Raw genomic sequence first — 12,926 nt, 5'->3', positions numbered from 1 at the left:
AAAACATTTTCAGAGATGTTATAGAATTGTTTTTGAAAATTTCAAAGTCTCGTTTACATAAACTTCGCTGGCTTAATAATGCGTACGTTTAATTTGATCTGATATTCAAGGATCTAAATTGTATCCAGTGTAATGGACAAAGCTAGAAACGGGCTAAAAATGTCCTCTACAGGTCAATTTCTGGAATCTTAGGGTGTTTTTACGCCAAAATAAGTATTGCAAAAACTCGGCTGCGCTGAGATAAACACAGAGAGACAACTCAACACAGAAGTTCGGTTAATATGGGAAGTAAAACACAAAATAACCCGAGCATTCGGTTGACTCTAGGGTTTCCCAGTCTCTCCACTGTTTTCTGCGTTGAATTCACCGCAAACTAAACCAAAATCAATACAAAAATTGGATTGGTTTGTGTTCCACCTCCTACGTATATTAACCACAAGTAGCAAAAGAACACAAATATTTTAATCGGTGTAGTTATCTCACCTCATATTTTTCCACCACAAGGGCCGCCATTTTGCTTGAACTCGTCAAAAATCACAAATCACTAATCTCAAATCTAGGATTGTAATTATCTAAAGACTTCCGTACTTCTTATATATTACTTTCCGGAAGAGCATTGAGTAACTCATCAAATTGCATGGCTGCTATCACCGACTCATGGACAGTAGAACCTTCCTCCAGCCAATACGTCTCCATCTCACCTTTGCCCTTAAAAAATTAAAATAATAAATTAAGCGGGCTCGAATGTAGTTATCAGGCCCAACTATTTCTCGAGTAGCTTCTTTCAAAGCTTCCAATGTGAAATGACTTTCCTTCCAATGTTAAATTCTTAATATTCGACGGAGAGGTAAAGAAAGAATCCACTAATTTTACTCATGTCTGCAGAAAGGGACTTAATTCCTTGTATTCCATGGCAGGCACAACAACCGCAAGTGCAATCTTCTGCATCATGCTTCTTTGGTTACGTTTTCAACAAATAGATCGCATTTTGCAATTAGGTAGGTATTAAGTATTTCAGGCTCATGAATAAGAGCACGCATACCTGCATAGGGAAACTTATGACGCATATGCTGTTTCTGAAATGAGCAAGAAATTGTAGTTTCTAATTGCAAAATTCAATCCAAGTAACAAACGCTTGTTAAGATTAGTAGCCAGCGGTAGTCGTATCTTTTTGCGCAAAAAAGCAGTTAGTGCATTTCTCTCGTGGAGTAATCTGGACTTACCGATGTTCTTCGGAAATAACGTCACGTTCTACGCACCTACTGGTCTCTTACAAGTCTTGTGTTCTATAAATAGGGGATAGTTTCCTTTGCAATTTTGGGGGGAAAATGATTTTGAAATTTATTTGTCACAGCTCTCTTCGACAACACGGCAGCCTGTCAGGGTGGCAAAATTTCATGCAAAATAAAATCTTGAAATTTCAAAAATTCACGTGAAATATTTCATGATATTTCAAAAATTTATGAAAGGTATTGAAAACTACCGGTCCCTTTTTCATGTTTCGCAAAATGTAAAAATTGTGACTTTCCTCTATTATTGTGTGTTTGTGTGCGGGTTGCATACTCTAGCCCCCGAAAAATACGAAATATTTCACGGCCTCGTGAAATTTCATTAACTATTTCAAAGCCTCGTGAAATTTCATGAAATATTTCACACCCTCGAGAAATTTCATGAAATATTTCACTGAAATTTCCAACCTTTCATTTCTTTTTTACGTTTCGTGCCACCCCGAGCCTGGTTCCCGTTGATGAGACTCTCTTCATTACTTTTCCGTTCCTCTTCCTATTCGCCGACCGTTCCGCGTGCCGGAACGCCGGACGGAATAGCAATGGCGATCGAAGGCGACAAGCTGAGCCGGTGGGTTTTCAAGTTGAATTAAACTCAGCCAAGTTACAGTCGAAGGAGGAGCGCGGGAAATAGCGAAAAACAAAAACATAAAAAAGGAAAAACTGTAATGAGCGAGTGACCCGCACCTTGGGGCTGCTGCAGGAAATAAATGAATATTGGCACTTCTGAACTTGGTCCATCAAATTTCCCGCAAATCCACGTCCTCCTCTTACGTCGGATTTAATACGCCTCACACCAACGCGTTGCCACTTTCACATCCAGGGATAATATAGGTTTCTTGCACTCATGATGCACCTGCTATGCATATATTCTTATAAGTCTCAGGACTTATGTCTTAATGCACATAATTCCGTTTGACAGAAATACGTCCAATTGTTCAATTTAAAAACCAAAGATATTCTCTCGCTCAGTTCTCTTAGTAGTTTTGTCTTAAACATGAAATTTAGAAAAGGTCAAATACACATGCAGATTCTCTATTCGTGCGATTAATAATATTATTTTGAACGATAATTTAAGATTTTCGAAGAGGCGAAGGAATACAAAAACAATCAAATGCAATTGTGCGCTTAAACAGCACCGAGAAAAAAAAAACACATTGGATCTAGAGTCCAGGCTCTTGAAAACATTGACAAGAAAAAATACTCTTGATTCAATCGGATTTTTGCTTGAATCAAAACGAAATCCGCTTCAATTAAGAGGCTTGGTTCTTGATGTAAGCTATATTCTGATTGTATCAAGATTACTTTTTCTTTTCAATGTTTTTAAGAGTCTGGATTCTAGATCCAATGGGTTTTTTTCCAGTGAGCACTGAGTCTTTTTTTTTTTTTTTTTTTTTTTTTTTTTTTTTTTTGCATTCAGTAGGGAATTTTCACGAGCTGAAAAAAAATTGGTTTGATCGAGATATTTTTCTCATAGCATTACTTGCTTGGTTCACGGATCTGACATCCATGTCGCTCTCTCATCCGTCCGTAATCGTCTGTTTCCGTCTATCTTTTCGAGCATCGGTCGTGACCACTCTGCCGGCCACCCACCCCCTTCACCCCTCTCGCCTTTCCCCCCGCCCCTCGCGCCATCCCTGACCGCCTTGCTAGTTTCGCAAATCGTAATGAGAATACAACTCGATGTCAGTGCGAATCAAGGCACTAAGGAAGTGGATTTGCCTCCGCCAAAGTCCGCCATGATCGAATCAAGAAAGTTGCGAAAACTTGGAACCATTGGTTGCCCCGAGAAATTAAAAGTTTCGCTTGGTCTGCCTGTGAGAGTCTTCATCGGGATCTACCATTTCAGCTCGAGGGGAAAAAATTTAGTTGATGGCTCGGCTCCAAAATCACGAGTATTAGTTGTAGAGGTCCTCCCTCCCCCCTCCCACCAGTAACGGCAGCCGTTAAACATTTTAGAAAAAAAAAACAAATTTCAAAAAAAAAAAAAAAAAAAAAAAAAAAAAAAAAAAAAAAAAAAAAATCTGTAAAATTTAGTGTTTGCGGAGACTCTTTGGAATATTTTCTTAAGAGTCGTGATCGATAAGAATCATAAGAATTGAACAAAAGTAATGTATCCTTTTTTTACTTTTAAAATGCCTAAAACATGTCTCCTAAATCATAAATTTTAACATTTTTTTCAGTATGGTCTGGTTAAAAATGTAAGAGTTTTATGCAAGTTTTACTAACGGTTTACTACGAGGGAATATGTTTGCGCAAACTTCATACACACATAAAGCCGCTTTTATAGCGCCGCGCCTCGCGCTCTGCGACGCCCAATCGCCTTCGCCATTGCCCCCTATCCTCCCAGAGATCATCGGGCAATAAATTGACACCTTCTGATCTCCTCCTCCACCCCTTGTCGCCAACCTTTCACAGGACGTCCACGCCGTCGCCTTCGCGAAAACTTCATTCCTAAGTAAAAAATCCTAAAGACTCCGTAATAGACCCTATTTTGACTGTTCAAAAATGAACATGTCATTTGTATTCGACTTCATTTCCCTTTTCCAGCGTTAGGGTCGACACGCTGGTCCCCTTGGATTGAAACTCGTCCTTTAAAGTACTCAGTAGATAGAAATTTCGGCGTCTGCTTTAAATAAATAAATTATTTTTACCTTCAATGGTGTTAAGCCTCTGAAAGTGGTTTTGTAGTTTTCTCTATTTGCGAGGATTTTTGCCGTTATATTTGAGATATGGATCTTATCAGGCTGTAAAAATAAAGAATCTGATTTAACAGTGTCATTCGTCATTTGCTAAAAAAAACAACCAAATTGGAAGATGCTCTGAAATGAAATAAATACATTTCTAGAATACTTTGAAAATCCGGTTTGGTATTGACAGTGAAGTTTTTGCGACATATCGAAAAATGTATGGCTGAGCGCATTCCATATCGGTAAGAATATTTGCCATTGGTGGGAAAAATTAACGATTGTTCTATAAAAAACTGAAACAAAACTGAATCGGTTTGGTAACACGCTCCAAAGTTTCCATAGCAAGATACGCGGTGTCTAAACTCACTCAGCGTGAAAGAAAAAAGTTGTACAAAAACTTTCGCAGAGTTCGAACTGTTAGGTCGTGCTCCTCGAAACTTATTACAGCCATCATTTCAAGAGAGAAATTATGATTATTCTATCACCAAATTCATGGGAAAATGCCGAGGGAAGAAAGGGTCCACAAACAAAAATTAGAAATAATTATTTTTTCGTGGAAATGAGAGGTTGAGGAACAACTCATACTCAACTATTTGCATTCTAAGGCTTATGATCTCACATACTTGTGTACAGTTCAGACTGAAAAATATTTTTAAATGATGACGTCAAGTAACGTTAAGACAACAGACCGAAAAAATCTTAATATATAAAGTTATATTCAGATCGAAATTGCGGGCGAACAGCTGGCCCTTTCAGGAGGGACGTGGTACCCGCCGGCACGTCGCGAAAAATGTAGTTCCGGAAAATTATCCGCGTCCCCGAATTTTTAAATATGTCTTAAAAAAACATTCTCTAGGAATCACTGAGAATCCGATGCCAAGGCATTTTTACCATTTTCTAGTAATTTCATTTCATCCCTCTCAGTTAAAAAAGACGTTGGATTTACATTTCGGATGTTGAACAGAACTCATTAATGTTAAAATCACCCCACAATAATTATTCCAGTATATACATGATGTACAATCAACTGCTTTTGAAATAAATTCAACAATAACTTGAGAGTTCTTTTGCACTATCATACATTCGGATGTTCCATCAGCATATTATTATACATCTCTCCTAAATGATCGTAATTTTACCTATTTCTTTCTCCTGGGGTATGTTACTCCACATATACTTTAGACCCTTAAAAATACAAAATATACATTTAGAGGATGGACGAAATTAACACTGTAAAATATAACTTTAATCAACTATTTAAAATCGATTCTGCCGGGAACCCGCGGTGAACAATAACTACTTGGAAAGTTAGTAGTTGTGCAGGTAGCTTTTATCTTCTTTATAGAAATTATTTTTATAAAAAGACAAATAGTTGGTGAAAACGGTTTGCTTACCTTCGATGAAGACTGAAGCCGGGCTGCGACGTTAACCGTGTCACCAAATAAACAGAAGCGAGGTAATTTGAACCCGACCACACCAGCCACCACGGGTCCGGAGTGGATTCCTATGAAACGAATCCAGAAAATCGACAAATAAAAGCTCATTGTCAGTAAAAAGTCTGCATGTTTTGTAATGACCAACAAGTACCACATCGTAAGAGGAATACTCTTGCATGAACAAATTTTAAATTTTAAGTCGGAAATGTACTGTATTGATAACAGAAACACCCCTGAAATTGAATTTGTAAGGGGGTAAACATCAAAATTTTAAATTCTAGCCAAAAATTTCATGTTCGACCTCTTCTCTTACCTCGTTTCACTGTGCGTCGGTCAAACCTGACCTATCACAGCAATATGTCTTATACTAGTCGGAAGTATATAAGATCGATCGGCTTTTGAATCATTCTCAATAGTACTGAAGTTCTTTTTACATACCTATTTTAATTTTTGGAGTAACCCCGGACGGAACTGTGAGTTTCTTAATTTGACGCATGAAACACAATGCAACGTTAGCTATATTCTCAGCATGATCAGCGCATGTTTCTGGCGCCCCACTCACAGCCATATAAACTTCTCCAACTGTTTCAACCTGAAGAACAGGAAACATTTAATTTGATGAAAAAATAGGAGTGGATAAAGAGGCTTCTTGCGTTACGTTTGCCGACACCACCACAGGTACCATAATACGCTATTTAGCTGTGTAACGAATGAGAGCGGTCATGAATCGCACTTCGTCTATCGTTTTTTAACCCTCTCCCCCCTTATAATGCTTCATAATGCAACTCCAGACCCCCCATAATAATTATGCACCACCTTACAGACCCCCTCTCTGAGATCCCAAAAATTTTGGGGAACTGTTCAATGTATAGTTGGATTAAATGGGAGTATTTTCAATCGCTGCGCATGCGCAGACTGGCGACCGGCCGCGATCGCCAGGCGACCTACAAAAGATTGCGCGAATTTCCTTAGAATTCTGTGTGTGTTTTACCAATAAAGACGGTTCCTTAATACGTTGGCACGCCCCTCCCCCCCCCCCCCTAGAGGGTTACATAATATATGACCTCTCCCCCAAATATGCGCTTTTAATTAAGTATTTTATGATCAAGATTGGTATATTTTAAAAAGAATATTGTTCAAGAATGAGCTGACCTTGTAGGTGTTGAATCTATCAATAAGCGCATCGAAGCAAGTGTATACGTGATTCATGCTATTTACGACGTCCATGACCCCCTCCACAGTAGGAGTTCGCTTTTTGTTCAGATCCACCAGTTGACAGAACATGACAGAGACCATGTCGTAAGCCTGCAAACCATCAGAATCAATTTACAGAAAATAAACACGAATAACAACATGTTTTACCAGTTTAATTACACGTCGTCATGGTCAATCCTTTTATTTTACGTGAGGGTTTCTCTAGAAAAATTCGTCAGTGTCAATTTTGGCCCAATGTGATCAGATCAGTTTGTTTTGCTACCGTGCCAAAGAATGCCAAATCCGTCGTGCCAACAGTCATCGTGGAAGTATTGGAATGGTTAAAGGATGAACCACGAAATCAAAAGTTTCTTCACATGTTCATAGTCTGCACCAAACAATTTCATTCTTATGTGCTTTGAAAATCGAATTGCGAAATGATTTATGAGCTGCCCATCAATGGACTGCGTTTGGACGTACTTACACCAAACGGAACTATGTGCATTAAGACATGAGCCCTAAGACCCATAAGAATATATGCGTGACAGGGCTCACGTCATAATGCAGATATAGTTTCGTTTGACAGAAATACGCCCATTTAACAGAAAGGAATCAACTCCATTACAGTGTTTTCAAAGTCATACGTATATTGTTTTTACATTACTAAATACGTGTACTGTAGTAAAAATACAATCTTTTTCCTTTAAATTCAACAATTTTGTAAGTAGAGACCGGGCCTGATAAAGGAGGTGGTCACATGTGCCGCTGCCCATGGCGGCAAATCTATAGGGGGTGGAAAATTTTGAATTTTTTTTAAATGTAGGTATAAAAAAAATTCAGATTTAGAAAAAAAATTACAAACGAAACAAGGCGACAAAAACTCTTAATTTTCTGAGAGAATAGCAATTTCTACTTTTGTCGTCTTTCAGTGATACAAGAGACAGCACCTTTAATAAGTCGAGTTAAGAGAAAAACCAAACACGGAATTTGGCTTGGAGAAAAATGATGACGAGGACTTGAGATGAAAAGGAGAAGCCCTCGGCGCGGCGATCGGCATGTAACACATATTAGCGCCTACAAGACTGCACGAACACTTCACGCATTGCATCAAACACGGTGCGGTCATTGCGGACAGCGTGAAACGGATAGCGCCTACAAGAATGCATGAATACCTCACGCATTGCGGCAAACACAGTGCGATCAGCGTGAGACGCATAGCGCCTATACAAGACTGCGTGAATACTTCACGCATTGCGTCAAACACAGTGCGGTCTGCGAGGTGCGGCGGCGGAAGTTAAAACCATTAATCCACATTTATGTTTGTTCTCTCATAATTTTTTCGTTCATTTCTTATGAATGGAAGGCCTTGTCCACACAGAGACAGGCTTACGAAACTTAACTTTCACGCAAAGTTACGTGAACTTTTGCTAGTAGTGTTGACAGGGCTTTCCCAAAAAATGTGTTCAACACCAGTAAACGAGTCTGATGCACCCCTCCCCTGCTGGCACGTTAATTTGATTGTTTTCATTGATTTTTCAAAACGAATGAGAAGGGGGCGGCAAAATACTAGCGGCCCATGGGCGGCAAGTAGGTAAATCCGGCCCTGATTAGAGAAGAATCGGGCATTATTTTTGGATTAAAATGAAGATGCACGACATTTACAACACTAAAATTTCGTCGATTTCCACCAACTAAATGCGATCTCAATGAGATCGTCAACAGAAAAAATGAACTATGACCAAAAAAACTAAAGAGAGCCACTCATATCAGAACGTAAGAGCGTTCTACAAACATTTTGAGACAAAGAACGACCAAAAATGCATTACCAAACTGGAATCCAGGCACTTGGAATATTTCAGTTCATACTTAGTTTTGCGATGCCCCCTATTAAGACCCCACAACTATAGGACAAGTCGCTATAACATCTCATTTACCGGGCCGCCGATGACAAGTTTCGTCGAGATCTAAAAATCCGATTATATCAACCGAACCCAACAATAATCATACCTCTAAAAATTTTGTCACCAAAGAGTAAGGCCCCTTTTCTCGTGACTGGTCATGAATTTTGTTTTAAAAAAAACCAATAACTGATTTTTCTATGTATTTGGCAACTATTGTTTTCTGCGAGAAAAAGGAGATTATGGACTGCAAATACTATATATTAAAAGTTGTAATCCTCTTTTAGCCGAAATATTGCAAGACATAGTTTTTGCTCGACCGAATGCTGAAATATTACCTCGCGGGGATACTATAACATTTTCCCCAAAAAATTATAGCCGTTCCTATATCTAATCGGACCCTGAATTAAGAGGAAGGATTAACTCCGTGAGCTGACTGAATTAGGAGGGATAGAGAAAAGAGGAAACGAAGAATAAGAGACGTTCAGATTCCTTCATGGTGACAGAAATTTGATATAATTGTATTTGTCCTGGAGAACGCTTGGGATTCTTATCTAAGACCACTCATAATTGTAACTCGGAAACAATATTTCCTATCATAATAAGTAGGACATGCCGACGGTGAAACTCAAAAACCACATATCTCGCCGTTTGCGGTGTTTTAAAATCTTTGCTCCCTATTTATTTCTTCAAGGAGGGATAAATCGGCAGCATTCTTTGAAGTTTTCACAGAATTTTCTTCGCTCAGAGAAGAAAAATCACGAAAGTTCATAGAAGTATTGACGTTGAGTAGTTTTCCATTTAAGAAATAAAGTATGATAAGAAGTCTACAACATCGCAAGCCGAGATACGTGGTTTGGGAATTTAACTGTTGATATGTAATCTTTACTTATACCATTACCCAGGATCGGACTTAAAGGTGAATGAATGAATGAATGAATGAATGAATGATTGAATGATTATCAAGAGGTTAATTTTATTTCGAAAACATACCCACAGACAAAAACCAAGGTCATAAGGATCGAATTTTGGGTTATGCAGCACCTCAAAGTTTCTTTATCCAGCTAACGGAGGATTCGGTTGGAGAATCCGTTTAGCTTGATAAAGAAAATAGCAGCTGAAATATTTTAGTTAAAAATTGATCAAACAAATTTAAAGACTTAAAGTCACTCACTTGCGTGAATCGTAAAATAATTAAAATTTCGGACGCGTTTCGGAGGTGCCCAACCTCCGTCCTCAGGGCGACTGGTCAATCAGGACGGAGGTCAGGCACCTCCGAGACGCGTCCGAAATTTTAATTATTTTACGATTTATGCAAGTGAGTGGTTTTAAGTTTTTTTAAATTTTTTACCAGTTTACCATTACTTGTGCAGTGACTTAAACTCCTTACAATTTTCATATCGTGTTTTAGTTTTTCGGTTTTTTGGCGGGAGGGTATTTTTCCACGTAAACGTTTAACAGTTGGTAAAAAGGCGTTTTTAATGGAAAAATATGATTTTTCCGTAAACGTTGAAATCTGCATTAATTAACGGGGATCATTAAAACTATTTTGCACATAGTTGAGTGAACCGCGAACAAACCGATAAAGTCTCCTTTTTTCCCCTTTAGAAAAAGTTCGGACTACAAAGTCGGTTCAACTTCCCTCAACTTTACGGGCACCTACGTCGGACGCAAAAATTTCATTTTAATTTTCTTCGGCGCGCAACTCGAGGGAACATTTTATTTAAACTGAGATTTTTTATCCGATACATTTCGCCCGCGAAAAAAAAAAGATGCTCCGTTCTGAAACTTTCTTTTATCGTGTTTTCATTTTATTTTATGCGTTGTTGCGGAGGACGGATCAAAAAGACAAAGGGAGTGCGGAGCCCTAACTTGAGGAGAATTTCTCGACGCTTTGAAAGTATGACCCTATCCGCGGAGCTGACGGAAAATTGCACAGAATTTACGGAGGCAGGGAAAGTTTAAAGGTTCTTGGTTCAGTCTTTTGCTAAGCGGACTTAGCGTTTGAAGTGTCTTCCCACAATGCATTTCAACTGTACGAACTGCATAAAGAAAGATCTTCAATGCCTCGCTAGAGCCATACACTCGGTGTCCTCGTCCTGGGTCCGGGCACCTTAGCCCGGATTATCTTCCTTAAATAGTCCCCCCCCTCCTCCGCCCCTCCCTCTGCTTCCGTTGAACAAAATTTTGTCCGCTACCTTCGATGCTGCAAAATCGTGCTTCGAACCATCCACAGGGTTTGAGTTTCGACATCCACACTGGAAGAAAAATCACATTGGATCTTGAGTCCGGAATCTTAAAACATCGGCAAGAAAAAATACTCTTGATTCAATCAGATTTAAGCTTAAGTCAAGGACCAAGCCTCTTAATTTGAGCGGATTTCCTTTTGATTTAAGTTTAAATCTGATTGAATCAAGAGTCCTTTTTCTTGTCAATGTTTTCAAGAGTCTGGACTCTAGATCCAATGTGTTTTTTTTTTTTTTTTCAGTGCACTGAAAAGAAACTATTAAATTTGCCACCGAGAAATATTTTTTCTTGAATCAAGAATAATGCTGCTTGATTTAAGTTACTTTCTTACTTAATTTAAGAATTTTCTCCTTGTTTCTATAGAGGAATGCAGCTTGAATTACTCTTGGCGGCAAAGTCAAGAATCGCCATGCTTGAGGCAATCATTTTTTCTTTTCTTTTTTTCAGTGTAATGCTACAAGATTTCTCATCGAAACGTCTTAGTGGTGAATTATTCACACTAGGGAATAGATCATTTGGTATTCATTCTGATACCGACTCCCATTTTTAGTTAAGCTGACTCCTCGGCAATTTAGAGAATAATTTGATAGTCGATCGATCCTGAATTTGACAAAATTGCTTCAGAATTTCTGAGCATCACATAGCGCTGAAGTATGTTATAGGCATTTGCGCCAAAATTTTGGCCGAGACTTTTAAAACTACTGCAAAAGTAAGTTCTGCGTGAACATTGCGAATCGTTTTGTCTTCCAATTCGTGAATTCTGAAGGAATGTCCTAAAACTCAGAAATTATCGATTGATTGTCCGTCTATCGAAAGGTTGTCTGAACCACTAAAAATCCACCTTACGCATTTTCGTTTACCACGAAATTTTTATTTTGAAGCCCTCCTGCGGAGAAAATTGGCTCACGAAGATCGACCTCCTCGGTTATACTACGGTCCCATTCGTGGCTTGTCAGGGAGCTTACGATATCGAAGAGGCCTTCCTACCGGTTCAAAATATCTTCATTAGTTACGGAGGGATAAAAAAAGGAGAACTTGCCTACTTTTGGAACAACCACACGTTCGATAAACGAATCTCCACTTTTTGTGGAGAATTTTCGGACGCAAGTGGATGTTTTAGAAAAAAAAACTTTCTCACCTCACATCAGAGGGTAGTGCATACCTGAGGCGCCACTTCATCGAATTATTAAAAGTTTTTCCCCCCCTTTACTGAGTATCCTTTGAAGTTACTATCGCATAATAGTAGCTCAACTGGCAATTCCACCGTTGCTTATTGTATAAAGATATGAATGAGTTCTCTAATGAACTCCCTCGGAACCGTTAATTCCCCTGTCTGACGCATACGCTATGCCCGGAGGAAACGTACTCGCGCGATGTAAACGAAAAGAAAACTCATTCGAAACTGAGTTGAAAGTATCTTGGATGGTCTTTATCAATTTGATCCAAATTTTAATGCTGTAGGATAGTATTTGATCCATTCTGAATATAAAATGAAATCCACCAATGGGTCATATCTGTCAACTTCACTATCCTATCCTCCTCGAAGGGTGCCATGCTTCTCCTGAGGGCCGTTTCGTATATAGCAATAAAAGGACCTAAAGCATCGGTATAGGGAGAATTTCCACACGGCTGTGCCGATCTCTGATTAGATTTTATCAATTTTGGATGTTTCTTGGACAGCTCTCAAAAATTAAAGACCTTGAAACCGATCTAGAGGAATTTGTAATACTGAAAGACAAATGGACATATTTCTGCCAAACGGAACTATGTGCATTCAGAAATGAGCCCTGAGACCCATAAGAACATATGCATGGCACGGCTCACGTCATAATGCACATAGCTCCGTTTGGCAGAAATAAGTCCAAATGATACTCACAGAAACTGTGTAATCCTCGGGAAAAATATGGATCAAAGTCTGTTCAAAACTCATTTCAAAAGTTAGGAATTCTTTGGTCGAAGACTAGGAGCAGAGGTAGCCATCGTGTTTCAGCTATCATGTTCATGTTTCATGAATAGCATAGCTATTCTGTTTCTAAACTCGTTGACCAATTAGTAAGAGGCATATTTTTTTCATAATAAAGCGACTGAGGTGACAATATTCTCCATGTAAACGAACTATAAGGAGGCCTGGCCACAGCAGAAATAGGAGAATTTAAGAATAATCGAAAGTTGTAA

The 12,926-nt window shown here is 38.8% G+C and overlaps 1 protein-coding gene across 2 annotated transcripts in view; it reads right to left on the bottom strand.

Annotated features, from left to right (window-relative positions):
- Positions 1-12,926, bottom strand: part of LOC109030190 (soluble guanylate cyclase 89Db) — a 139,563-nt gene continuing 126,637 nt past the window's right edge. The window contains exons 9-13 of one of the 2 annotated variants that reach the window (XM_072295906.1): positions 6,565-6,717; positions 5,851-6,004; positions 5,371-5,480; positions 3,941-4,033; positions 1-708 (exon numbers count right to left, since the gene is read on the bottom strand). In XM_072295906.1, coding sequence (XP_072152007.1) covers positions 592-708; positions 3,941-4,033; positions 5,371-5,480; positions 5,851-6,004; positions 6,565-6,717 — 627 coding nt within the window. In that variant the 3' untranslated portion in view covers positions 1-591. The remainder of the gene's footprint in view (positions 709-3,940; positions 4,034-5,370; positions 5,481-5,850; positions 6,005-6,564; positions 6,718-12,926) is intronic. The other variant, XM_019041025.2, reaches the window with a different exon arrangement.

Source organism: Bemisia tabaci, chromosome 2 (assembly GCF_918797505.1).
Source record: "Bemisia tabaci chromosome 2, PGI_BMITA_v3".
Lineage (NCBI taxonomy): Eukaryota > Metazoa > Arthropoda > Insecta > Hemiptera > Aleyrodidae > Bemisia > Bemisia tabaci.
Note: the sequence above shows the minus strand (reverse complement) of the source record. Positions and strands in the feature narration are given on the sequence as shown.